At 42.7% G+C, this 27,974-nt stretch overlaps 2 protein-coding genes across 4 annotated transcripts in view; one reads left to right on the forward strand and one right to left on the reverse strand.

Annotated features, from left to right (window-relative positions):
• Positions 1 to 183: 183 nt before the first annotated feature.
• Positions 184 to 8,466, reverse strand: haspin (histone H3 associated protein kinase). Its single transcript, XM_075462352.1, has 12 exons — positions 6,400 to 8,466; positions 5,781 to 5,925; positions 5,540 to 5,691; positions 5,224 to 5,412; positions 4,510 to 4,595; positions 4,288 to 4,350; positions 4,078 to 4,169; positions 3,778 to 3,857; positions 3,427 to 3,515; positions 2,945 to 3,087; positions 2,735 to 2,837; positions 184 to 1,561 (listed from the first exon to the last, which is right to left on the reverse strand). The coding sequence occupies exons 1-12, from the start codon at positions 8,464 to 8,466 to the stop codon at positions 1,360 to 1,362; spliced, it is 3,411 nt and encodes a 1,136-aa protein (XP_075318467.1). The 3' UTR covers positions 184 to 1,359.
• Positions 8,467 to 16,927: 8,461 nt separating this feature from the next.
• apbb2b (amyloid beta (A4) precursor protein-binding, family B, member 2b) overlaps positions 16,928 to 27,974 on the forward strand; it is a 54,524-nt gene continuing 43,477 nt past the window's right edge. For all 3 annotated transcript variants that reach the window (XM_075462879.1, XM_075462880.1, XM_075462881.1), the window contains exon 1: positions 16,928 to 17,010. The gene's annotated coding sequence lies outside the window, so the exon portion shown is untranslated. The remainder of the gene's footprint in view (positions 17,011 to 27,974) is intronic.

Consider the following 27,974-nt stretch of genomic DNA (forward strand, 5'->3'; position numbering starts at 1 on the left):
TAATCGTCCAAAGTTTTCAGCAATGTTGTGGAGACTCTGAGGGAGCAACTTGCATGATTTGCAAATCCCATAAGCCAATATTTGAATCAAAATAGAACACGCACAACAACAACAAAAAAGAAAAAATCAAATGCTGAAAGAGATGATGTTTTATTGTTTAATGACAAATATAAGTTCCTCTTGAATTGGACAACAGCAATAGGTCTCAAAAAAGTTGGGACAGGTGCAACAAAAAGCTGGAAAAGTACGAGTTTCTAAAAAGAAATTGCTGGAGGAACAGGTTGCTGCTAACAAGGTTAATCTGAAACAGTTTAGTAACATGATTGGGTATAAAGAGCACCTTAGAGAGGCAGAGTCTTTCAGAGGTAAAGATGGACAGAGGCTTAGTAATCTGCAGAAAAGTGCATGTACAAATTGTGGAGCAATTTCAGAAAGATAGTACTCATTTTAAATGTGTGGATACTTTGAGTATTCCACCATCTATGATGCATAATATCTTCAAAAGACAAAACAAGACAAAGAAGACTCGGGACTATTGAGTTGCTAGAAACTCAAATCAGACAAGAATGTGACAGCATTCCCCTTTCAAAGGTAACAGAGACTGGTCTCTGGTCTGTTAAATGAAGAGGAGATGCAACAGTGGTAAACACGGTTCTTTTCACATCAGTGCCATCAATTTCAAGATGACCTAATATATTTACATAGTTTTTTTAAGATCCATTTTGAATAAAATATTGGTTCATACGACACACAAATTTGCATTGCATTCTGTTTTTAGTTCCATCTCACACAGCATTACAACTTTTCTGACATGCCACAGGCTTAAGGTAAATGTCCAATGAAAAAAGGTATTCTCTCTTGACAAAAAGCGCACAGCCATTAAATCTTTGTGTAATTTGTAAAATGGCAACACACTCAGAACCTTCATTAGGTGGATTTAATCATATTTACTTACCCACTACGAGAAAATTGAAATTCTGGGGCACAGAGCAAAGGTCGGTGTTCTGCTTTTTGAACGCCCTGCTTGTGTAGTGGACTACACCAACACATTTTGTCTCGGATCCGATTCAATTTTGTGGCCAGCCCCGTTTTTTCCTGAATTAATGTGCTTAACCGTAGCGATTCTTCTCATCGAGTAATTAAATAGGTCAAATTAATTATCTGAGGTAGCTTAAATTTGTGAAAGTAAACCCCATTTTTCAGAGCTCTCAAGGTGATGTTTTAATTGGCAAAGAATTAAAAAAAAACAAAAAAAACAACAACAAAGAAGCCTGAAGACATCCAACTTGCATTGTATGAAACACAGCCAAGAGACCATCAAAAGAGCCAGTGTTGCCAAGCAACAGGAAGTTGAACATTTTACTGGAACATGGGGCAGTTCTGAAGCGCCTCTGTGGCAGAACCGTAGTGGAGGACGTTGTCAGAGAAATGAATGAGATCCTGACGTGTGTTCTTGGCACCTCTACCTCCGGAGTTACGGTACTTCATAGAAAGCAGCTTGGAGCACAGGTAGTGCAGCCACAGCACGTTAGTATGTGGGTGGTAGTTACTCCAGTTGTTTCTGTAGCAAGGGGGGGGGGGCAAGACAGAATATGAATGAACAACTTTAACAACAGTGCTGAGGTGTTGATTTATCACTGTGACAATAAAAAGCATGTAAAAGCTGGATGGAGCTGCATGTTTGACAAAGAAAGTTTCTGTTGCAGCTCTGAACAAAAGTGAGACGATGTACAGCACTGTGCAAAAGACTCTGCAGCTCATTTCTTTGCATATTACTAGGAAGATGGAGATTACCGGCAGCGATTTATTAAAATGTACACACAAACAGAATTGGCACCATTCTAACAAGCTTGAAAGTCAATATTTGGTCTGAGCACCTTTATTCTTCAACTCAACCTGAACCATTCTACACGAGCTTTCTGTCACTTCTTTAAGGAGTCTTCAGGAGTAGTTCTCCAGGCTTCTTGAAGGACATCCCAAAGCTCTTCTTTGGATGTGGGCTTCCTTTTGTTTTGTTCTCTGTCAAGATGATCCCACACTGCTTCAGTAATGTTGCGGTCCGGACTCTGGGGAGGATTCATCCCTTTATAAGACCTTTTGTCCCCGATTCCTTGTGTCATTTGGCATAGCTCAGCCTTTTCTCCCCGTTTCCCTTCCTAAAGAACGGCTTCTTGACAGCCACCCTTCCATGGAGCCCATTTCTGATGGGGCTTGGACCAACGGTAGATGGATCAACTGAAGGGCAAGGTGCGATTCTCAGGTTCTGTGTCTGGTTTATGCTGCAACTTTTACCTTTTTCAAACAGATGTCACTTTCAATTGATCTGTTGTAGATGTCACCGTGAACAGTTGGTGTCAGGCTGTATTTTCTGATTTTCTCTTCTAAATTTATCTCCCACCCAACAAACAACAAATGAGATGTACCCATCTTATAACAGCCCTACTTTTCATCTTTAAAACCAGCTGCTTTGAGGTTTGTTTTTTTCTTTATATCGGACTCGTCAAGTCAAATCAAAAAGAACTCGACCGGAATATGAAGGCTCTGCAACTTTTCATTTACAAATGACTGCCTACAATCTCAAAAGGGATAAGTAGTAGTAATTACATAGATGTATCATATCTGAGCGACTTTGGAAGTCCGTGCCCCAGAGGAACCTACGCAATAGTTTCAGGCATCAAAAATAGGAAAACCAGCCAAATTACATGAGATGTGCTTATCTGAATTAGTCACTGACCCATTCTCTTGTCTCATCAGTCTGTAGATATCAAACTGGTAGTCTCCCTGGCCCATGAAAAGCTCCTCGTCGTTTGAAATATCACAGGACACCGTCAGATCATCTGGACAAAACAAAACATGTTCCACATTGGGAGGGTTGTTGTAAATAAACGAAGCCACTCAGAATATGATTGTAAGCAAGTCGGAAGAGGAAAAATGAAATACTGACCTATTTCCAGCCTGGACAGAGAATAGTCAATGATGCGGACCAGCACCCCTTTGGTTTCCACGCTGCGAGTTGTTCCATTCAGAAGGAAGCTCCCCCTCTTCTGTCTGGTTGTTTTGACTAACACGTTGCCCCAGTGGAGGTCCCTGCGGTAAACAGTTTGGGACCGTTACAGGACACCGACGAATCATCACTGGCACAAATGTGAAATACACCGACAGCGTCACCACAAAGTTTGAATGCAGCATCTCCCATAGCTAACGAAAAGGAATGTGAGCTTATGTTGTTCCAGTCGTCAGGAGATCAAGAATGAGCATTTTTAAGCTCAGTGTATAGTAATGGGGGCTGTTCGCATGCGTCTTGCAATACAAAGTTGTGTCATTAAGCTAATTGAAAAAGATACGTGTATGTACAGCTCAGCATACCTGAGTATCGACGCACAGAGTCAGTTCTGTAGTTTATGAACGTGTGCGAGTGTACTCCACCTGTGTTCAAAGCGCAGCTCCTGTTCAGCAACAGCCAAGGCAGCGGTGACCTGGTGAAGGATGCTCTTCGCCACCCCTAAAGACGCCAACTTAAAAATGGCTCAAATTAACACCAGTCAAGCATCATCAAATTACAATCTAATGGCTTGCCCCTCCTCAATCCATACATCATATTTGCAGAGGCTACCAATCTTTAAGATGTTCAGAATTTTCTGTCACGACCTCCGGGCTGCATTTCAATTCAACTTGTTCACGTATATTCAAGTGCATCTTTTGTGCTTAAGTGAAACAAGAATAAAGATCCAACACCTTCAGGGCCATCAATAGTAGCATCTGTCACTCTGTGCCTACCGTTCCGTTGCTGTTCTCCAAGTCAACGCCTCCAAACTCAAACTCCAGGATTATGAATAACTGATCTTTTTCAAAGAAATCTGACACAAAACACACAAAAAAAGAGACCAGATGAAGCAGACTAACACATAGCCTGGTCCCCATGAACTGATGAGGCCTATAGGTGGACTCAAGTTGATAAATATCATACTGCTCATATGGTAACAGAAAATCATTCTACTTAAATGCCTCCAAGTTTCACCACCGCAACCTGAAAGACGAGTTTAAAAAAAATAGTTCCCTCCCCATCCAATCACTAACCTGGCCTGTCGTTCTCAGAGCCTTTGCGTTGGTCAAATGCGTCCCAAGCTTTCAGGAAATCTGGAGGGTAGCAGCCTTGAACGCAGTGGAGGCTGAGAGGGAATGCACACACACACACACACACACACACAGACACACACACACCCCTCAAGTCACATAAACACTTCTGAGACAGTGACAGCCATCGAGAAAAAAAAGAAGAAAACTCACTCATTGAGTCCAATAAAACCATGAGTCTGGTTCTGCTGCTTCTCTTTCAGGCTGCTCAGCTCCCTGGTAGTAAAACACACCAACGCTGCTCATTAGCGCAGCCCGGCTGGACCATTTTGAAGTGCTTTCCAAGTTACATCATTACGCATCGATAAACATTCAGCCCCAAAAAACAGAATCATGAAGTGTGCCGAGTTGGTTTGTAATCAGAGTTCTACCCACTTCGAGATAATAATCTCATGCAGGATCTCGCCAAAGCTCTTCTGGTCCTCGCCGTTCACCTTCTCGCTGCCCTCTAGAGGAATGATCTGAAAACAGAATTCAGTGCGTTAACTGGGAACAAACACAGATATCTGCATTCAATGTCGGGTTATGACAAAACATCCATGTGGCTGTTTTTTACTAAAGCTCGGAGATTAAGACTCATTCTTGAGTCAGGCCACAGATGCCTGCTCATATACTTCAAACTGAGGGTGCACTCACTGGCTTTTCCTTATAATTGTATCAGTCATTAGAGTCAGCATCATTTGCTGAGTTATGGTCACAAAATGAGAGGGTTTTTACGAGTCGCTACATTGATAATATAGGCGTGTCAAATGCCCAAAGCTTAACCAAATGTGTTTTTTTTTATGTTTGTTCTGCAGAGGACTGATATGTTTAACAGTTAGATTACAATTCAGGGTTCTGTACTTTCAAAAGACAACGTAAGAGCAAGAGGTAATATAATATGCCATCTAAACCGAAGTATAAACTTCACACAATCTGTACAGATGAAGCTTTTAAGTGAAACATTTCCCACCCAAAGGGAAGTTAAAATCTTTGAAAATGCATCTTTGTTAGGATTGTAAAGTCAGTTTGCTAACAATACAGTTGGGATTACAGTTGATTACACTGACAGATCTCAGTCAACACTATACCTCAAGAAAATACACATACTTTGAGTGCCACGGTGTCTCCGGAAGCATTGGTGGTGGAGAACACCTCACCAAAAGTCCCCTCTCCAATCTTCACACACTGTTTCATACGATGACGAGGAATGCACTCCTCCCAGGGCAGAGGATGCTGCTGGCCACACTCAGCATACACCTTCTCTGCATCCGGCAGATCGGCATCTTCACACACAACCTGCGGCAAAAGACACAAGGTGGGAGATTACACGCGTGTGTTAACTACAGATTCGCACGTCCTGGGTCGGAGTTAGGCGGCGGATATTTGCTTGTCGAGCGCCGTGTTTGCGGGTGCGTAGACGTACCAGGGAGTGTTGGCTAAGCAGCTGTGACTGGAGGCGTCGGGAAAGTGGCGTGCGAAATGGCGTGGCAAAGAGATCCTGGCTGACATCTGCTAACGCTGCTCGCTTTCGAGAGACCGGTGGCGACAGCCTTACACTCCTCGGAGTGAGTTGCACTAAAGGGAGAGGGAACAAGAAAATATTAAGGGGAACCTGTACTTGACTTTGAGTCAAAGCCCATTGACAGGCAGATGAGTGTCATTACCTTTGCCCTTGCGATGAACAGAGAGGACAGCTTTGAGTCGGCTCCAGGTCTGTGTGCTGGATGTCAAATCGGCCAGCAGAGACGACAGGTTGAGCCGACCTTCTCTGACCGGGGTGGAGAAGTTCACCGTGCCTCCCAACAACTCCTACAAACAGATTATAAACGACACAGATTTTAAACGCTTCCTAAACTTTAACATCTTTGCCAAGCAGTTGTTTACACATGTGCAACGACAGTTGCGTCAGGCCATTCGAATAAAACAAAGCACCTGATGGAAAGTCTCACAGCTAATTAGGTTCATTGCCAACAGGTTTGTGAGCTGACCAGGTAGAAAAAGAGCACCCGAGAGGAGCTGAGTACTTTAGAAGTAAAGATGGGGAGGTGTTCAGGATTAAGCAGGATATCCTGGATCTGGAAAGACGTGATGTTGTGGTCTTATTTCAAATCTTTATGCACAAAAACAAGATCCCAGTACCATAAAACTGCATTCTAACCTTTTCCCATCTCACTCAAGGCACTAGGAAAACAGGCTGCAGCTCACAATTATCAATAATCTACATTATATCCTTTTGTCTAATCTATGTTTGTCATTTGTTTACGAGAGAATGACCCATTTTACCGAAGTGCCATCAGCAATGACTTTGCTGCGTTTCTGTGGAGGCTGTGTGCTTATCAGCTCGGTGATGCTGCAGTCTGCAGACTTGGCGCAGCCCGTCTGAGCCGCCCTGCTCCCGAACCCGTGCGTGCCCTCTGCGCCTTTGTTCTTCCAGCGGCTCACGCTCATTCCGCTCACGCACGCCTTCCTGGTAGTCCCGGGTCGGTCCGCGGACGTGCTCCTCCTTTTCTTTTCTTTCGGAGCCTGACACACCTTTTTTCTTTTGGGGACGTTTATGCCAGGGTTTTTCCCACCATCTCTGCCTGAGGTCATCTCATCCTCAGAGCGAGCTGATGTTCCGTGTTTTGCTCCGACTTTCGAGGAGGCGGCGCTTTCGTTGCGGTGGCTCTTTGTCTGGCCATCACTGGCCGAGCCGGACTCATCTGTTGATGATATCAAGGTAGCGTATTTAGGGGGCAAAATTTCTCTCCGCTGTGACAGATTTGCTCTCTTTACTTGTACAATAAGTCTGTCCGCCTGACATTTGTTCTTCAGCATCGATGTAGCGACTGCTGCGGCTTCTGGATCAGTGGACGTTGTCACTTTCTCATCTACAGGACTCTTTTTGTCTTTTGACTTCGAAGCTTCTCCAGAACATCTGACAGACTCCTCTTCGTTTTGGCCGGCTTCTTGATTTCCACACTTCTTTCTAAAAGCTAATCCTGCCGCTTTGAGTTGCTGAACTGTTTGCTGTGACAAAGATAACTTTGGTAACTGAACTAAGCATTTCTTAGGAAGAAACTTTGCCTTGTTAGCCTCCTCTTTAATAAACCGTGTTGGCAGAGTGCTCCTGGCTGGTAATTGTGTGCCCAGGATGCTCTCACAGCTCACATCTGTCTGTTGGATGGCGTCAACATAAAGGACTGATTCTGATAGCTCCATCTGGGCTTTTATGTCCAAATCTTCAAATGACTTCTTATAGTCAACTAATGCTGAAAGGCTTGCTCCATGACTGTCTGTCACTAAAGCCGACTCGTCAAAACTATTTACAGATCGTGAACAATCACCAGTTTTGTTGACAGTCTCAGAAAATTGATGGTTAAAAGATTCTTTTGGAGACTGAAAGAAAACAACGCTGTCCACAGACTGAGGATGTTTTCTACTACTCCAGCTGTGGACCGAGCTCGACTGCTCCAGGCAGGATGAGTAGGTTGTTGGACTGCAAAGCTGAGTCACAGTGGGGTAGGCTAATCTCTCAAGCTGAACTGTGCAGTGCTGGCTCAAGCATTTCTCCTTCAGAGCTTCTACCAGCCACTCTAACCCTCCTGCTGCCGACACAAAATAACTGCTGCTTTCACTGTGTGCAGAGAGCAGATTGACACTGGGTAGCTCCCCGCCGCCCTTCGTCTCAGAGTCTCCACTGTGGCTTTTGGCTGCGTCACTGCGGCCAACTCTCTCTGGCTCCATAAATAAATCAACAGATGGTTCTTCATTGTGATGCAAACCCGGCTCTCTCTGCAGCCTCTCCTCAGAGTGGAGTTTGCAGACTGACGCAGACTGTGGTGGGGAGACAGGCTGCTGTGGTGAAGCCATGTCTTCGTGAAAAGTGCTCAAGACACCTATACAGGAGGGGGGAGTGGTGACCTGATCGCGGGTGAGAAAGGGTTTAGCGTGGCCCCGTTTGCTGAAGGAGCCCGCTGAAGGCGTGGAGCAGAACATGGGTTTCCTGGGGCAGGGTCCGAGGATGTGATCTGCCGACTCGTTGAGGGATATCTCTCGGAGAGGGTTGGTGGCGAAGTTGCAAGTCCCACTAGCATTTACTGAGCTCTCTGAGCTTGACAGCTGAAATGCCGGAGGGCCCTTCCTTCTCCTGGAGGGCCGGTGAATCCTGCTGGGGGGCGAGGGTCCAAAAGCGAATTCATCCGAAGAGCTGACCGCAATGGCTATCGCTTTAAAGACTTTGGTAGAGGCCACACCTCTGCGACGGGTTACAAAGCGGCCGGCAGACGGACAATGGCCACTGAGAAGGTGAAGAAAAGGAGATGTAGCGTTAGTGTTAACAACATTTATGTCGCACACACTCTTCAGCATCTTAAACTGGGTCACCAGCAACCTGACTGTGTACTTACTTGGAGTCTGCCTTCATTTTAAGGGAGGGTTTTTGGCGTTTTGGTGCAGACGATTCCTCCTCACTCTCACTGGTGACAGACACCCTCGGGCCTCTCTGCCTTGTAAAAACTGGAGCAGACACAAGCCTGCTTTTTCTGCCCACACAAACAGATTATTTCAGAAACACAGCAAGATATAAATGGAGTGAAATCAGGTACATACAAATACAAACCAAACGTTACGTGGAGCAGTAAAAGATGCAGATTTACCAGTGTGACATTGGGAAATCTAAATAGTGTAAAGAAATGAGCCGAAGTCTCAAACGTGCTAAACCTGGCTCTAGCTCCTGTAATGAGAAGATTTGATGCTTTTCCTTTATGTCCATAAATCACCATTAATTTCTTTGTGGGTGATTTAAAAAAAAAAAGTAGCTGAGAATGCAAACGGACCTCAACAATGACCGGTAGAAACAGTTTGTAATACTGAATCTGTACTTTCAGACACCATCGTAATAGAATTTAAAGAAAAAAACTCCATGCACCTGGTTGTCTTTCTCCTCTGGGCGGGGGGAGAAGAGGGCCTCGTGATGTTGTCCTCATTGCTGCTGGTCCCTGTCAGACACGGCTTGGTCTTTCTCTTAGCAGGACGGACAGCTCTGCCAGTGCAAACGCTGGTTCTCTTCCCTCTAAAGAGCACCAAGCACAGATATCATAAGCAAAAAGAACAGGGAAAAAAAGACATGATAAACAATCAGAAGAAACAACAATACAATGAAGAATTCGATCAGCCAAAACCATGTTTTACAAACCAGGTATTACAAAACCATGAGTATTAGTCAGGTTTCACCAGAGGAAAATAGATCATGAGTGCATAAATCTCTGTATTTAGTCAGATGGTCAACAATCCCTCACATATTTGTTCATGGAAGTGTTTTATGCATAGCAGGTATCCAGGGAAAACCTTTCCAGTGGTTCAAAAAGCAAGAGCTCATTAATGAACTGTGTGCCATATGTTGCACTGTGTAACTATCCTGACACTGCAGTAGCTATGAAGCCTTATCAAAAGAAGAATGGAAATAATAGATGGACATTAAAGTTCATAGAAAGAGAAATTATTAGGAAAGATAGCACTCATTTGAACGTACCTCGTCCTTTTGGGATTTGCGGTTTCAAAGACTGACGTCTCATCCGTTGACGCGGTGCTATCGAAGGCCTGCTTGCGGTCTTCAGGTGAAATCCAAGCAGACATCTTCCGTCTCTGTTTACCGTAGGTCTTTAAAAATAACGGCTTGAACGGCTTCATGATGGAAACTGCGAGCCAACGACCCAAACTTGAAAGGAATCAGCACTGCCCCAGACGAGTCAAGTGCAGCCAAATGGCTCCACCCCCATGAACAGCGCTGAGCGACACTCAACCCGAATAGCAGTTTTAATCCAGCTAATAGAGATAATATTGTTATTCTTATAATGTATTCGGAATCGCTATTTCTGACGACAATCACCAGGACCCGCTTCTTGTTCAAAATGCTCGACACCGGTGATTGGTCAAGAAGTTGTGTGCCTATTGGCACAGCGCCACCTGGCGGATTGGAGTAATTACAGCGGAGGAGAGGAGGACACAGGTCATAGCAGTGAGGCGAGCAGAGGCCGTTGGGCCACATCCCACCAGTAAAACAGAGTTGAGTGAAGAAATTCATGACATTATAAACAGGTAATCACATTACATAAAATGGATAATCAGAAAAAATAGGGTTGTTTGCTTTTAATAATCTTGATTCGTTTGTTTTGCCGGTGGGTTACACAGATGTCACCAAAACTTAAACGAAAGCACACACATGATTTATGCCAGCATGTTTTTATACGGGTTGTATAATTCGGACAATTAAAAATGCTGACTACGCTCACCTGCAGGCTGCCAGTTGTGTTAAATGTGACATAATTTTTGTTTAATTTAGCTTTCAACAATGATACACGGTGTCTTTATTCCTTGAAGTGGCAACAAAAACTTACAATTAAGATATTTACAAAGAAAAACGTTTTTAAAGACAAATTTTTGTTGCTGTTATCATCATTACTGTTATTAGTATAATTATGAATAGCAATGCTAAAAAAAAACAAAAAACAAAAGACAAACAAGTCACTCCTCAAATTAAAATGTCTTTATGTAAACGAATTTGTCCAAACATTTGTTTTTCAAAAGAAAATACATCTATACTTGGGGAAAAATAAGAAAAAATATTATGTTCAACGCAGAATCTGTTTTTATCATTCCAAATATGTAAACAAAGTATCTGCTGCCTAATTTCTAATACAAGTAGTTCCCCCCTGACTTGAATAACCAAAATGTACTAATCCATAATCATAAGTATACGGCACTTTGGCACTGAGCATGTTTGTCAGTTCACAGGCTGTGGTGTCATTTCCATGCTCTGACACGCAGTTTCTTAGTATAAACAATCAGTAGTCTCTCTTTCTCATACACATGCACACACACGCATACAATGTAGTGAATATTTGTAACCACCAGGTGTCATTCTTTTATCACACCATTTCCCCCAGTTGCATATTACAGAGCAGAGGCTTTTACATAACACTGCACTGAGTATGTTGAGTATTTTTGGTGCCATATTGAATTCTCTCGATGCCATGTATCTTTTGGTTTTATAAATTCCAGCAAACAGTACAGTAAAGGATCATGCAGATGACACCAAACGTTTACATCCATTTTACTGAATATTTCTCAAACCCCATCTCTGGAAAAGCCCTGAATTCTTCTAAAGCGCGACAAAAACCTTTCACCGGTAATTTGCTTATTTGTTGGAACCTTTATTTAACAGTATTAACAATATGCAAAGAAAATGATTTTCAGTGTATTCACGGAAAAGCTTGAAGTGAATCGTGAAAAAAAATCAGTAACACAAAATACAAATAAATCTCAAATTTGATTATAGCAACATTTTCAACAGATGTTTCTGTCCAGGCGTGTTTACATCACTCTTGCTTTAAGTTCCGCTTTTGCAACTTTTGAGAACCAAATATACTAATTGTTGCAGACAGATCTGTGTCCAGACCTGCTGAACACAAGATTTCAGCTGCTCAACAGTCAGTTGTTGCTGTTGTTGTCTGGTTGTTGTCCCTCCTCATGATGCTCCATAGGCTTCCAATAGAAAACAGATCTGGACTGCAGACAGGTCAACGAAGCACAAACTCTCGTGTCTTTGAGGTCATGCTGTTGTAAGTCGTGTGCATTGAAATCTAGCGAAGCCCTCCTTAAATGACCGACATCGCCTTCAAAATTCAACTATTCACCTCTGATCCAATGGTACCTTCACACATGCTTGGTACTTACACCAATGGCACTGATGCGTTAAGATACATCCATACTTACATTTTTTTTTTGCATTCAGGCAACGGATTCACTTAAAAGATTGGACAGTGAAGCATTTACTACTTTTTAATGTTGCCATTCCTTGGCACAACCCTTGAAAGGCCTGAGTAATGAAGTGTTTACATTGTTATTTTTGTCCCGTTCTTCCAAGCACGTCTTTGTGCAACAGTAATTGCATTTTTTCCTATCATATTCTCTCCACATTCTCTAGTTCGTTGTTGATAACAATTTGGCTGGTCCTTTTCAACTTTGGTCAGGTGTCCAGTTCTTCCCAAAAAAAGATCTCGGAACACCGATTAGTCGGAGCAGAAGACGTTTCTTCTGTGTGATGGTGCATCCTCCAAGCTCAGACAAGTAGATGCCACCTCTGGACAAGGTTAACATCAGGCTTCTTTTATTGCACTGTGAACTTTTAAGTGGCAGTTGTAAACGTGACTCTGTACTGTTGTGCTTGTCAAAGGTTTCCCAGGCTAATACCTCGCCCATGTGGTTACTGCAGCTGTCTCGATCCGGTGTCGTCTGAGGGATCAAAGATCACAGGTGTCGAACTTGCACACTTCAAGAACTTTCAATACACATGGAATCCATGGCCCACCAAAGCCCCTTCGAGAAACTGTGAAAACGTCCTGATAGCAAAGACAATCCGCCACATAACTAAAAGAAAATTACTTTGAGATATATATATAAAAAAATGCTCTTTCCTACAACTAATAAATAAGATCAGACGGAGAATCTTGTCTCCCAACCAGGGAATAGTCCATCCATCCTTTTTCTATACCCGCTGAATCCGTCGGTCGGGTCGCGGAGGGGCTGGAGCCCATCCCAGCGGTCATAGGGTGACAGGCGGGGTACACCCTGGACATGTCGCCAGTCCCAGTGAATGGTATTCAATGTAATTCTGCCTTTTTTATTCTTTTCTGTTGAAAAACTAATCAGTGCCTCCAGATCCATACCGACTGAATTTCTCTTGGTAAGAAAATGTAACATCTGCAGATTTTTTTTCCAGAAAAAAGGTTTTTAAAATAGGAAATTATATATTAGCTTCCTGGAGAAACCCATTTAGCTCCACTGTTATACGAACTTATTTCCACAATGTCTACATTCACATGGAAATTCCAGAGAGCCTCGCTCCTCTTCACTTGATCCAATCCCCATCAAAAGGTTCAAATCTATTTTTAAGTCCAAAATGAATGACATTGAAAATGTCATCAGAAGCTCTCTACAGACTGCCCATTTCTCTTTCTCCTTCAATTTTTTCTTAATTACACGTCTGCTGAAGAAAACTAGCATTAATCTACCTGTAAACTCTAGATCATCCAATCATCCTTTTGGAAGTAGAATATTTGAGAAAATTGTGCATTAACAACTTGATGAATGTCTCTTGAATACCAGAATTTATAAAAGGTAGCAGTCACGTTTCAGAACAACCATAGCACACAAACAACTCTACAAAAAACTTCAGTTTCAGCTCTGCTGAATCTTACTGGTCCTTTCGACACAGTTGATCACGATGATTTTATTTCAAAGGCTCTGTGAATCAGTTGAGTTGAGCTCTTAACTGGTTTTCTTCATACTTAGGAGGCAGGAGTCTTCATGTTCCAATAGGTAACTTCAAGTCAAAAGAAAAACGATTCTCTCTGGGGTTCCACAAGGTTCAGTTCTTGGTCCGCTTCTCTTGAACCTTTTCGTGCTCCCACTTGGTAATTTCACAAAGAACCAGAATATATTTTATTGTTCATTTGCGGATGATAGACGAGGACATTTTCTTTTTAAATTATTATTATTTGGGGCTTTTTATGCCTTTATTAGATAGGACAGTGTAGAGAGACAGGAAGCAGGAGGCAGAGAGAGGAGGAACAACCCAAAGCAAAGGGCCGTGCGATGCAGGACTTGAACCAGGGCCAGCTGCAGCAAGGACTATCACTCCAGCACTGAAGCCACATAGTTGGCTACCTGTGCAATACAGAATTACCTTCAAAATCATCTTCCTGTTCCATGACGCACTTAATGCTTCTGCGCCTTGGTACATCTCTGACTTGTTCACAGCCTATAACCTGATCGGGTCTCTGAGGTCATAAGGTGAAAGTCTTTTTGCCCTTCCTCGAATTTCGGGGCAAGCTTTCAGTGACTGTGGTCCGGTTCTCTGGAACAAACCTAATCTGAGATCAACAGAACTGTTTCTGCATTCAAACCTAAACTCAAAGCGTTCCTGTTGTTGCATGCCTAAACAGTGTCTATGTATTTATGTGCCTATATGTAAACTTGTGTATATGTATAAATGCCCAAGGATATATAAATATGTGTGTATTTGTCTCTGCACATGTGTGGATTTATCATATTTTGCTCACTTTCTCATGATTTTCCCATGTTGATCACATTAGGATTTATCTGAAATGACATGTGCTATATAAATAAAGTTGCCTGTAAGCTTAGTGTCGATGGCCACTTTTTTAAAATTTGATCAAATCTGATGTGACAGATTTGCACCCATTTCTGTCACGGTGGCTGAGATATGCCACTGTTCAGCGACCTTTAAGAATGGCAGCAGATTGGTTATGGCCTCCGTCTCTCTACAAAGTCCTCTGGGTGGAAATAGTTCAAGAACATTTAAAAAATATAGCTGCAAGCAGCGATGTGGGGGTCCTAGCAGAATGGCACAATAGGGAAGGCTTGGGCCGCTCAGGAAGTCGTCATGAGTCCATGCACCAAGTTAGGCATCGATATATCAATGCATCGCAGAGATACGGCCAAATGTCCCATTTGCGCGTCGGCATGGAGTTTGATTGGCTGCCGCGGTTACACGGAAGCTAAATAAAAAAATCCACATAATAACTTATGTGCGGCTTGGTCTGAAGATTCTATGTGCCAAGTCTCGTGGAGATTGGACAATCTTAGTGGCCTGAAATGCTTTTTGAAGGTTTTTGTTTAAATTCAAAATGGCGGACAATCCAAGATGGCGCAAATGACGTCATTAAGTGTGTTGACCTCGTCCTTATCCAGGGATTCTACTGGTACCTCATTTGTGAAATGTGGACCAAGGGGTCCAAAGATATGAGCAAAAATGCATTTTTGCTACATATAGCGCCACCTATAGGCCGAACGTCACCAAACTTCTTGGGCCTCTTACCTTAGCAGTTTTGAGTCTGTGTTATAAGTTTGACGTCATGATATCAAATGGTTGCCAAGATATGACCTCACTTCCGGTGTGGGGGCGTCAACCTCGAGTTTGATTGGCTTTTATGGAAAAATGGAAGCCTAATTAAAAATTCCACACGATAACTTTTGTGCGGCTTGGTCTTAAGAGTCTATGTGCCAAGTCTCGTGATAATTGGACAATCACTGTGACCTGAAATGCTTTTTTAAGCTTTTTGATAAAATTCAAAATGGCGGAAAATCTAAGTATACGCAAATTGACGTCATAGGGTGCGTTGGACTCGTCATGATCCAAGGATTCCAACGATGCCTCATTTGTGAAATTTGGACCAAGTATTCAAAAGTTATTAGGCTGAATGCACTTTGAACTTTGGGGTGTTGGTGGCGCTAGAGAGTAAGCTTTTGGGGCATGAAAATTCTTGACATTGGCTTTGGCACTTGGCTGATTACGTGTGCCAAATTTCACAACTTTTTACCATAGCGTTCATGGGGCTGCCATAGACTTCAATTGCAGCAGAAACGGATTAATAATAATAGGAAAAGCTACTAACTCAATGGGTTCCTGCAGCTTCGCTGCTAGGACCCCCAATAACGAATAATGAAATGCCGTCAATAATCAAAGGGTTCTGGAACAGTGGCCCGCTCACATTTTATATAACTGTTTTCAGCACAGAGAGGGCAGGACAGATGGAGCTTTTTTTTTTTTTTCTTCTGCCAGAGGAATATTCGTCATCAGGAATTTATTCTTCAAAGTGCATCTAACCTGGTAGTTTTCTCTTAGTTCACATTGAAGTTCATTAGGGCCACATACGTAGTTTCCATCCTTAGTTTTCTGGACATACATTCTGTAACTTCCAATAAAGGTGACACACTGAAACAGATAATTGGGATGTTGCAGTCATTTTCACATTTCAAATGCATACATAAAAAAAACCCTGATCATTCGCATAAGAAAAGTCAATACATTATCACATCTCACATAAAATTAGAGTCATTACGTATTTGTTGCCAACAGCCAGCATATTTAAATATCTGACATCCTGGTGCTGCTGTTCTTTGCTTTTGTGCGAATGCCTCATAGCCCAATGATTTAGAACCAGTAAATCTGCTTCGATGCAAATCATTTGACCGGAAGGAGTATAGATTTCCAAATGATCCATCAAAATCTGGTCATCCGGCAATTTCAGACCAAGAACAGACCTACGGGTGAAAGAAATCTCACATATAATCAAACTTTCAGTGCAGAATCTGCATGTTAGCCCTGTGGCTGTTTGTGTCTCGGTGTATGTATCTACAAGAAATCAACATCTATTGCTGTTGAAGTTCAATAAGCGATTGAAAGAGCAACTTTTTGGGATGTTTTGCAGGTTAATTAACTTGATCTCCCCACACTCACAGTTTCAAAGAGGATGAACTCCTAGTTTAGTACGTCTGAAAGCCAACAGTTTCCCTTGAATGTAGGTGTTTTTTTCATGACTGAATATCACACAGCAGTATTATTGTACATGTGTGTTTATATCAAATCTAAAAAAAAGTTCAATTCTGATCAGTTCAGTTCAATGCAATATCCAATCTGTAGTTTTGGTCTGAAAAAAGTAAAAAGAAAGAAGTTATTTCAGACACACTGTGTATATTTTCCAGATGAAACAGAAAAGTACAAAACTTTTCTGAGCTCTAAATCAGTCTTCGGCCACACTGAAAGCAACCAACCATCTATTCCACTAAAAGCAGTGGTATGAGCAGATTGTGTGCACGAAAATGAATCCATTAAATCATGTTTTCAAATGAAAAGAAACGTAAAGAAAAGAGAAAGAGCGAGGAGCATTTGCTTCCGGAGCAGCGTCCCTCGGTTCCCCCCTGTTGGAGACCAGCCGCATCTGGGAGGGAGGAGAAAAAGAAACAAGCCAGGAGAGAAAACGAACGGAGGGGAGGAGAAAAAGACAGCAGCGGGCACACCGAGGAGGACGTGGACCCGCAGTACAGGAGGTAAGTGATGTGGTATGCCGAGAATTTTCTCATGTACGCACAGAGTTACGGTTGCTAAGGGTCGCACTTAACCTGAACATGAACAACACGAGGAACTTTATGTCATATTACGACGCATTGCTCCGGCATCTGAGGGGCCCGCTGTGTTGCAAACAAGTCGGGAAGGAGGGGGAGAGGAAAGGCACTGGGAGGCTGCGGCGGCAGATGGGGATATTTACAGGACACTGCGTGTGCTGCTTTGAGTTCATGGACGCGCGTTGTCTTGTGTGTCACCGCCGGGCTGCTGAGCGAGCTCGTGTTAGAAAACGCGACGTTCCAAACACAGCCGTCCGTTAATTGAACGTGGTCGCGAGCTGGCAGCCGTTGGTCGCCGCTGTGCCTAAACGTTAGCTGCCTCAACCCGACCGCTATGTAACAAAACATTTCTGTAACCTCTCAACTCTCAAGCCTGTCCTGTCTTCATGCCGAGGGCATATGCATGCAGGAAAGTGTGGTTGTTAATCTGCTCTGCCGTCACCTAACCAAACACCAAGCTTCAACAAAAGCGTTGAATGCTCATGGCCCCATAGCACTTTAACCTGCAATAACTAATCACTGACTATTGTACTTAATGTTTATTATTTATTTGAACTAATAACACATGCCATACCATTATGCCAAAGTGTCTACAAAATGTCATGTTTACCTTCACGAAGTTGTGCGGTTTCCAAACAAACCTGAAATTCTTACAGACCTACAGAGTGCTTCACTAAAATGTGTCATTGGGAAGATACTAATTGTCAAGTTTTGGTGTTTTATAACGAGACCCTGACACTGTTACCTCAGTTATTTTTTCTAACTAAAAAAGTAAAGTTTATAAAAGCATTTAGTCTGACTGAAAAGCAAGAATCTGCAAATATTTTTCTGCTTTCGCTCCAACAGTGACTTAATTTTCTGTTAACTGACATGTTTGGTGATAACAGCCTCATTGAACCGATTTATGGATTTAAACTGCAGAATAAATGTACATTTAAACAGTTGAAGTTACTGTGAGAAAGAAAGACGAGGAAAGAGTTGCTTATCACCATACTTGTGTCTAACATTTCCTGTCTTTGCTTCTTTTTGTTTGTATCTTCTTTTTGTTTATTTGTGGGAGACACTGTTTAACAATTCAAGAAATGTCAGTGCAGCATTATCAAGGCTATCGTAGTGTGCAAAGAGCTGTCTCTAAATGTAAACAGGCGCCATTCATTGTGCTTTCAAGGTCTGATGGTCATTTTTGATCAGTTCTGTTTTGGTGTCCACCACTGTGTGTGTTTACCACGTCTGCCACTAAGACTTGACCAAATCAGCCGGCTGTTCGGTTGCACAGGAAAGCTTCTCAGTTATGCAAATTCATCTCTGCTCTTTCTGAAACTTGCAAAACTCTCTCACATTACTGTTCAGAGGTAAAACTTGTTGAGCAGTGAAACTGCAGTGAACATGGAGACGCTCCGTGATAAATCTGAGGAAACATCCACAGCCTGTGGAGGGCTTACAGCTTCACCGCCACATTTATAAGGACATGCGTTACAAGTACTTTGAGGTAAACAAAGTTGCAATCTGTAAGCTGGTGCATATGAAGACTAACCTTCCCAACACTGCAACTAACCCGTCAGGAGGACAATCGTTTAATTTTCCTGTGCCATAGCCCCCAACCTGGGATGTTCTCACTCCTCACATATGACTGTGTTTAGCCCCGTGTAATTCTCCCCGTAGGGCTACTATTTCAGCAATAAAAAGGCTCATTGTGAAACAAACAGCAATAAAAGAGTGTATTCTCTCGACTTGCGCTCATTACGTGGAACGGTCCGGGGGTATAGGGTATGTAAGCCCCTGAGGTTGAGGCGAAGGCTGGTGTTGGTGCTTGGTGCTGCTTGGACATGGCCAGCTAATCATTTCCAGCCTTTGTCTGTTAGTTTCTGCCAGGAATTCCAGATTGCATGCTGGCTTGTTTTAGACAAACATGGAGCTACTTAATTGCTTGTTTATTTATTTATGTTTGGATTTGACTAATGTGAATGACTTTACTTTTTTTTTTGCAAATGAAACATACTGTTCAAATATGTGCAAGTGATGGTCTTTTCCTCTAAGAAAAAGAAAAGAACGATTAACTTACACAAGGAGGGGATTTGTTGGCGTGTAGTTAATGTGTTTTGTGAAACAGTTTATGGGATATACAATGTGTGTTTCAGTGGAAACAGAGAGGGCACTGAAGCTGTTGACAATAACATGAATTACCAAAGGAACGGCCTTCTTTCTCGCCCTCCCTGTCTCCCTGCTTCTTTCTCCTGGTTACACAGACTCTGAGGGTTAGGTTTTTGCATCACATTTGCACGGCTGTATCCACATTTAGAAGCAGCGCATTCGTAAAACACAACTGTCAAAAAGCAATGCATGAAATCTGGGATAATGCAATGCTTTGAATCTGAAAAACCTTTAATTTCATTATTTAGCAGCTTTTAATCACCATTTCAGGTTGTGGTTGTGGTGACTTAATCTCTTTTCTTCTTAAGGTTTATGCTGGGGCATTGGTTTGGTGACTTAATTGGTACAAGCCACAAAATTGAACGTGTCAGTCGCTGCACCACATAGTAGAAATGCTGCACTGTCATCCTCTTCTTGCCTCTTTCTCCCTTGCCTCCCTTTCTATCCTCCCAGCCTCCTTGCTCTTGTTTCCTGCTCTTCATACAGACCTGGCCCTGGTCCTCGTTGTGTGTGTATGTGTGTGTGTGAGCATGATGTCATTGCTAATTGCCTAAGGCTCCTGGGCTGTTAAGTTGGTTTATATTCTGCCCCTCTCCCTATTTCCTGCCCCCTCTCCTCACTTTATCCCCCTTTCCCTCATCATTTACTCTCTCCCCCCTCTCTCTGTAGCATTTCTGCACAACATCAGGAGTTGCTGAGTATGGAAAAAGTGACTTGGACATTTATGGGCTGAGTTTTGGGCCAAGCACTGCAGACTGTTCCCGTGTGCCTGTTTGTTTAGCTTTAGTGTTATGAAAGTGCCTCAGTTTCAAAATGGCCCCTCCTCTACATAAACACTTTCAATCACCACTCTGATGGGCAAAATAAAAGGGTGACACATTTGCATTCTCACAGAATGCACATCCACATAGATTAGAACTGCTTCGCGCTGTCACCATGTAAAGCTGTAAGCATGTCAAACCCCCTGAAGCTCCTCCCTATCTGTGCTCGCCTCAACCTGCCTCATGTTATTATGTTGGCCGGTCTATAAAAGTGTGTTTTTGTGAGTGTGTGTGTGTGCTGTTGGGACTTTCTTGCCTTGCAGCACCAACCTGTTTGTCTGCGTGTGGTCATGTACAACGGCTGACGAGAAAGGATGCTAAAAGTTTGCATGTGTGTGCAAGCTTGTTCCTGCGCGGGTTTGTGTGAGTAATCAGATAAAGAGCGTGGAGATATGCTATCACCACCCTTCTTCCCCTCTGTAACAACGCTGCTGGTCCGCCCTTGACCAAACCAGTGTGTCTATGGGTGCGTGCATATTTCTTTAAGTAGAGTCTGTCCAGATTGGATCCATGAATGATGGATCAGGGACGATAGAGAGTAGATGCACGCTGTCAAGATTACCAGACTATTGTAATGTATGGGTCATGGTGGTGGTGGTCTGGGTGACTGTACGTGTGTGTTGTCAATCTTTTTCTCAATCTCATTCTCTTCACTTTCTCTTTCAACTCCCTATCAATGCCTCTCAATGGGGTTATTGTGCCCACTGTCAGGCAGGCCGATGTGTATGCGTGCGCGGATGCATTGTTGTTGCAGGGAGCAGACAGCCGTGAGGTGTGTTTGAACAGTGAAGGAGCACAGAGGCCCTGTTCATCCTGCAGGCTGTGAAACTGAATGATAGGGCCCCCATTTTCTCTTTCAATCTGTCCCTCTGTCTGTCTGTCTGGCCTTTTTTTTTTTTTTTTGACAGATTTTCATCCACGTGCTCGTCCCTCTTCGCTTCCTTGCTGTTCAGCTCCACATTGCATCTTTGTTTTCTATTTTCGTGTGCGTCTGTGTCATGTAACGTGTCAGCTCCTCACTGATAGACTGTCTTCTCAAGATCAGGTCTGCCGTGTGAGAGGGTCGTGAGTATTCATGTTATTCTGCCTGCAAATTACCTGTGGAAACGGGAGAGGATGGGCCTCCGCTTTTTCACACAGAGGCAGAGATTTTCGTTCCCACTCAGCGCACACATGCTCACACTTTCTCACCCACTCTTTGTTTATATGTTTCCATTTCTCATGTTGTCTTTTCCACATGACTGCACTTTCACATGTATACCCTCATCTCTCCCAATTCAGCTGCATAAGGGTTCCTGCCTCCTGGTCTGACCTTCCTCTCTTTCTTTCGCTCAGACTTTCAAACACAGACACATAGACCAAAGCCACAGTGTGATAAAAGTGGCTGTAAAGGCCAAAGCTGCGGGCGCCTCTTTGCACTGGCCAACTGCAGCAAGTTCAAGGGTTTCTGGTATTATATTCCATAAATATGATTGACTGAGAGCTTGTTCTATACTTCTTATCCTCCATCTTTACTGCAGTGGACCACTGAAGGAGATAGAACAGGTGTTCATGAACACTGTGATGCACGATTAGTGTTCTGGAGCAAGAAATCTTGGATACAGTTGGCGAGGCACGCCAAGTAAAATATTTGCAGTGCACATAAGTCGATTATTGCTTGAGGCCTTTTGTTTGTGTTCTGTATTTCTTACATTGCTGCTTTTAGTGTCCCTTTGTGGTCCAAAAAATGGCCACGATGCTTTTAAATCTGCAATGCAAAGTCAGGCCTTCAGCTTTTGGTTTTTTGACTGTGGCCAACATTTGATTTGGAAAAAGAACTCACATTTAGTGCCATTTCTGATAAAGTTTTCATGGTACACTCATAGATTTTACACATGAAATTCCAACAAACGCAAGCATTGCCTGGATTTCATTAAGCAGATGGGTAACTGCCTCCCATTGGAGCCTTGCAGTGAGTAATACGTTTGAGCCTTCAACCCTCACTGATGAAGTGAGGTAGGTAGGATTTCATTTCTTCAACAACCATTGTCTGAAGAATTATTCTGTTTCCGGAGGGTCAAATTATCGGTCAGCATCAAGCAAACTGCAACCAAGGGGATTTTCTAAATGACTGTCCAGCGCATAAAACCTTGAAGGTTAGTGCTGAACCATCATCTTCAAGGGAAGAAATGCGTACAGGAGAAGATCTTGAATAATTATGACTGGAGATCATGTTCACACGTTCACAATATGAAGAGAACTCTACGTATGTGAACAAAGCTTCAGTTTGCGAGGGAATATAAACATTGGACTCTAGAGCAATGAAAAAACGTCATCATGTTAGAGTGGCGGACGAAGTGCTGCACCCATCATGCGTAGTGCCAACAATACAAGCCTGTGGGAGCACTGTTGTGATCTAGGGTTGCTTCAGGTGGTCAGGTCCAGGCTCTGCAGTGTTAGGTGCTCAAAAAAAGGGGGTCAGATGACTGCCTGAAAATACTGAATGACCACGTTTTTCCGTCAAAGTTTTTTCCTTCTCTGATGTCAAGGGCATAGTCCAAGATGACAGTGCCAGGATTCTTTGTGTTCAAACTGTGAAAGAGTGGTTCATTGAGCAGGAGACACCATTTTCACATACAGACTGGCCTTCATAGAGGTCAGAGCTTAACCTCATTGAGAATCTTTGGTATGCGTTGGAGAAAACGACACAACAGCGGTCCGACTCTCATCAACAATATGAGATTGTGGCAAAAAAAAGTCAGTGCAGTTCTTGACAGAGATTTATATTGTGAGAGAGTTTAAGCTAACCAGAACAACACCACTGCAAATTTGTGCGGAAATCAAAGCTAAAGGTGGTCCAATAAAATATTAGAGCATGATTGTGAACAGTGTGTATATATCATGTATTGTCGTTCTGTCAAAAAAATACCAAGAGAATAATTTTTTTTCCATATCACATTGTCCTATTTAATACCTTGCCATATAGAGACTTTTGTTATTCTTTCTCTGTAATTGATCTTCTTTCAGTCAGGTTAACCTTTCAGCCACTTTGACTGTTTGGCGTTCGAATGACGTGTCACTAGGTGTGTGTCAGAGATGCCTCGGCTGAATGCAAATACAAGCTTGCTTAATCTCAGTTTGTAAATCTCAAAGCGCTTCATATGACAGTTAACGGACTCGACACGAAATGTATTGACGCTGCTTTTTGTGATGTAATGTTCGGCCAGTTTTCCCCATGATTATATGAAACAATTTATCTGAAGAACTTATCTTGGGCTCGGAGAAAAAGCTTTTCAAAAAAGTTTCTTGACTCTCTGATAAATCAACTAATGTAGTAAGGATATTATTTAACATGTACGTTTGTATCACAGCACTGAGTTGCCTCTGCCTTACGTGATTAGACTGGAGATTGTTCAGCTGAAGCAGTACATCATCCAGCTGCTGCATCTTATTTTGGGATTGATTTGTCAACTAGCTTGTAGCCCAAACAATACCCCATTGATGACATTCTGTATATGATTTGCTTTCAAATGCTGCATTTCCTGAAGTTTTTTTTTTGTTGTTGTTGTTGTTGTTTTTTGTTTCTTTCTGACTACATGGCTCACCTCGTCTATAAAGCCAGCCTCACTTGCTGTAGCTCCTACAGGCTTGCTCCTTCCCGCTCCTCCTTTTATAAACGACTAACCCTCAAGCAGAAGGGCAGGGTCCGTGGATTATATGAAGCACATTCCTCTTTGGTGAAAACACAGGATAACAGGTGATGGGAAGTTTTAATCACAATTGCAGTCATTGTGACGAAGTGGGATTCTGACAGGAATAGTTTCATACGTTAAGTCATATCCTGTGGTGGGACGTAGGACTGCGCCAGCCTTGACTTATTATTTTTACTGTGATTCATAAAAACGCAACTGCATCAGAAGGGTTTCACATACTGAAAGTGAAATTATTTGAAGGGTGTTACTTTGCTTAACCACACTGTCCAAAAAAAATCTGCTTCTTGGCTTCACACTGACTTGGTGGAAAAAGTAGCAAGGAAGTGCTGGTACTGTGTGCGTGTTTCCTCCAGATGGTGATGGAGCAGTGCTGGACAACCAGTGGTGGTCAGCTGTATCATCCCTGTGCAGAGCCAGCGGCCAACCAGAGAAAAAAAAAAAGTTCTGTTGACATTAATTGGCAACAACAGTAACTTCCTGTGATAGGAGAGGAGAAGTACTGAGGGAGAAAGAGACAGCTATTGTGCAAGAGGAGGAGATAACACGAGCAAGAAAGGAGGGGTTTAAAGTATTGGAAACGGAGCAGTCATTGCAGTGGTGTCTGTGGTTCCTTTGGCAGAGATGGGACATTCTTTTTCTCATGAGTCACTCACTCTGTGATCCACTAACTTTCTTGATATCTCTTGCTCTTGTGCTGTTGCCATTTTCCCTTGTCCCATAATTTCTGAATGTTTCCTCTTATTGGCTTCTCCTTTTTTTTGCACATAGCACATAAGCTTAGAGCAGGCTGTGATATTAGAGATAAAAAAAAAGACCATCTCGTGACATTAACATGGAGCAACTTGCCACAGGCTTTATAACGAAATGAGAGCTAACAAGACTGTGCTGAAGTCGCAGACGAGCACAGAGTCTGAGTAAGCGCTGTGCTGTTTCTGTCTATGCTTCCCCGTCCTCTCGGATGTCCTGTCACATCTCAGCTATATATAGGCTACACGGTCTCTCTGCTGCCTCTGCCCTCGCCTTGGATCTGACAGGCCTTTTGTGCATGTCTGTCTGCCTGTCTGTGTGTCTTCACTGATAGACGAAGAAAGCTTTTTAATAGACATGGCCTGCCTCCAATGTTTACTGCGAAAGAAAAAGGCAAATTAGCTGCAGTGCTTTTAATCAAGCAGGCAAAAAGAAGAATCACTATGAGTTTGGTTAGGAGGGCTCGGCATTTGCTTAAGGGATATTGATTTAAATTAAATAAAAAAAAGACACAAGCTTGCACACTCATAAAGAAATACAAAAATATGGACAACAGTTTATTTATCCAGTGAATTGAAATACTATGTGAGTATGTGGTGGAATGTACAGCTCCCCAGTGTGTGCTTTTCAAATGCTAGAGAGGACTATTCAAGAGTCCTTGAATTTGAATTTAGAAAAGTTGATCAAACTTTTGAGCGTGACTTTGATGCAGCTGCTCCAACGTCACTCTCTGTGACTAACTGCTTGGCTAACAGTGATGTTTATAGCTCCACGTTGACTAGGATTTTATCATTGGACAATCACCCTGTCATCTTTTAGAGCTTGTGGAAGTCTAATATATTCATCCTGCAGTGTGAGTTTTTCTGCTTGTTTTTTTTTTTTTTTTACAAATTATGGGACTGATGTTGGAATATTGATTTGTGTGGATGCTGTACTGTAACTGGACAATGGGCATTAATGCTCTTTTTACAGAGTAAAATAAGTATTTACAGATAAGAAAACTTAAGAAACAAACTAAATTTGACAACTCTAACTTGGTGTTTCCAACTTGAGGACCTTGACCCCCATAAGACCAAAAGTTCTTCAGCCGAGAGATTGTCAAACTTAGGTTTGTACGTGTACAAAATCAAAAGGCGTTTACTTGATAATCGAAAGCCTTTGTGAGGGTGATGAACCGCATCAAACACTGCTGTTACTCATAGAGACACACAGCTTGTTGCATTGCCACGGGCTTATTGCAGGAAATTGAAGAATTCTTGAAAGAGCCCTAATGGGTGCTGATCTAGAAACTGTCCAATGAGCTGAACGATGCATTTTCTGTTAAAGCGGCATACATTGTGGCCAGATTCACTCTGTGCAACGAGGCAAGCAAGCAGATCCAGTGTCCTAAATCAGACATCAAGCAGTTCAAATACGCTCTTTATGCCCAAACTGGAGCACAAAGTTTGAAAATATCTCACAAGGAAAGCTGAAATAATTACCTGCGCAGAGGAAACTGTCCGGCGGCTCTTTGCAGGTGTATTTACTCGCTCATTTACTCAGCATATCTTCTCATTTTACCGATGTTGACACGTGCTTGTCAAAGGAATCGTGAGCGAGGGATCTTCCTCATCTTGGAAACCACCGGTAGAAAGACCTCGTCACACGTTTTTTTTAGATTTATTTTGACCCTTTATCCATATGTTAAGATGATGACATTCAGCCATTCAGAAGGTCACATTTCGGTTGACGTTCTTCTGCCTTAGTGTTATGGTGCTATGGTGCATGCGCAATATTTGGCATTCTTACAAGATCGTGCCGTTTATGAAGTAATATGTAGTTCATATAGGCGTAACACCCAGTGGTTGTGTTAAACATGGCAGCGGCGAATGGACCATACTGTTTGTCAGCGTAGAAGATGCAACGCCACACAAAAATCTGGAAAATTCTCCTGGAATTTAAGTCCGCTCATAACAAAGCTATGAGCTCATGTTTTGCCACATGAGTTTACATCAAGCTGAAAAGCTTGAAACGTGTTAAACAAATTGGCAGCGGATTGGGTCAGTTGAAAATTTTGATTTGTGGGCAGACAGAGCAGAAACTTCAACTGTGGCTCAAATACATTTCTCTTTCTATTTTGCTCAGAAAATATTAATAATAAGCCACTGTTGCTGTGTGAGTCTGCCTGTTAATGCGTGTTGAAAGTGATACATAAATAATACTAGCTCAGACCGAGTCAGACTCTCATCTCAAAATGTTATGGAAAAGCACGGGGGGGGGTAAATTTACACGACACCGACATATTCAGTTGCCACTAGATTAATGGGAAGCAGTGGATGCGTAACTCTACTCCTTGCAGTACTAACTGCCTTCAGCACTCGGCCTGCAGTCTTGTTGCTTTGTGTGTACGACCGACTCACGTGTTCCACCGTGGAAATCATACAGTGAAGGCTGAAATGGACTCCCCTCCTGTTAGTATGTTTCACATGGGGTCAGTGGGTTATGGTGTACTCTTTCTCCCCTCCCTCAACCTCTCCTCAGCCACAGGAAAGAGAGGCAGGGTGAAGCAGAAGGTGGGTGGGGTGGGGTATAAGGAAGTGGGGGAGGGGTCACGGCGCACATGGTCCCAAGTTTCCCAAATCCAGGAAATTGTCTCTTGGCTTTGTTTCTTTATCCCCCCCACCCCACGTCACAGGATTTCAAAGTCTGTGGTTGTAACAGATATACATTTTAAGTATATTTTAAGAAAAAAAACAACAACCTCACTTTCACCTCTTTTACCCACAACTGAATGATTTTGTCTTTTCACGAGATTAACGATTGTGTCTCATAGTGTTGAGATTGTAACTTGAAACTCTTTGTGTTTTCCAATGCCTTTTCTTTTAGATATAATAGGCTGCTCATTCTTACCTTCCTTTGTATTTTATTTACACTCTCTGTGTTGCAGTGTGCTCGGAGTCACTGGGTCAAGTTTGTTTATACACAAATGTTCATCACCTTCCATCACTTAATTTCTAAGGTGTGTGTTTTGTCTGCACCTTTTTTTAATTTATTTTTTATGTTTTGATGTTTTCCTCGTTGCCCCCAGTCTCCCTCACCCACCAAAACATGCCTGAGATTCTTTGGCACACCCTGAAATTCCTCACTCTTTTCCTTTCTTTGGTGGTAATCCCCCCCCCCCCCCCCAAAATGTCCCACCCATGGAAACCACAACAGCGGTAAATGATATCTTTAGCATTGTGTGTACAGTACACTAAGACATTCATTCATTCACACACACATGAGATTCTGTCAGCCTTGAAGTGCACTTTAAAACCTTGCTCCACAAGGGGAATTATAGTGGGGCTATTTCTGTCTTGGCCTCACCATCACTATACACTGCTGCTTTTTTTTCCTTCTTCGCAAGGAATGCCTGTGTGTGCGCATGTTTGTTTGTCTGTACACAACATAGTTTGTTTAGGCTGACGTCTCATTCAGTGTTACTTTGTCTCTGTTATTT

This window comes from Odontesthes bonariensis, chromosome 4 (assembly GCF_027942865.1).
Source record: "Odontesthes bonariensis isolate fOdoBon6 chromosome 4, fOdoBon6.hap1, whole genome shotgun sequence".
Lineage (NCBI taxonomy): Eukaryota > Metazoa > Chordata > Actinopteri > Atheriniformes > Atherinopsidae > Odontesthes > Odontesthes bonariensis.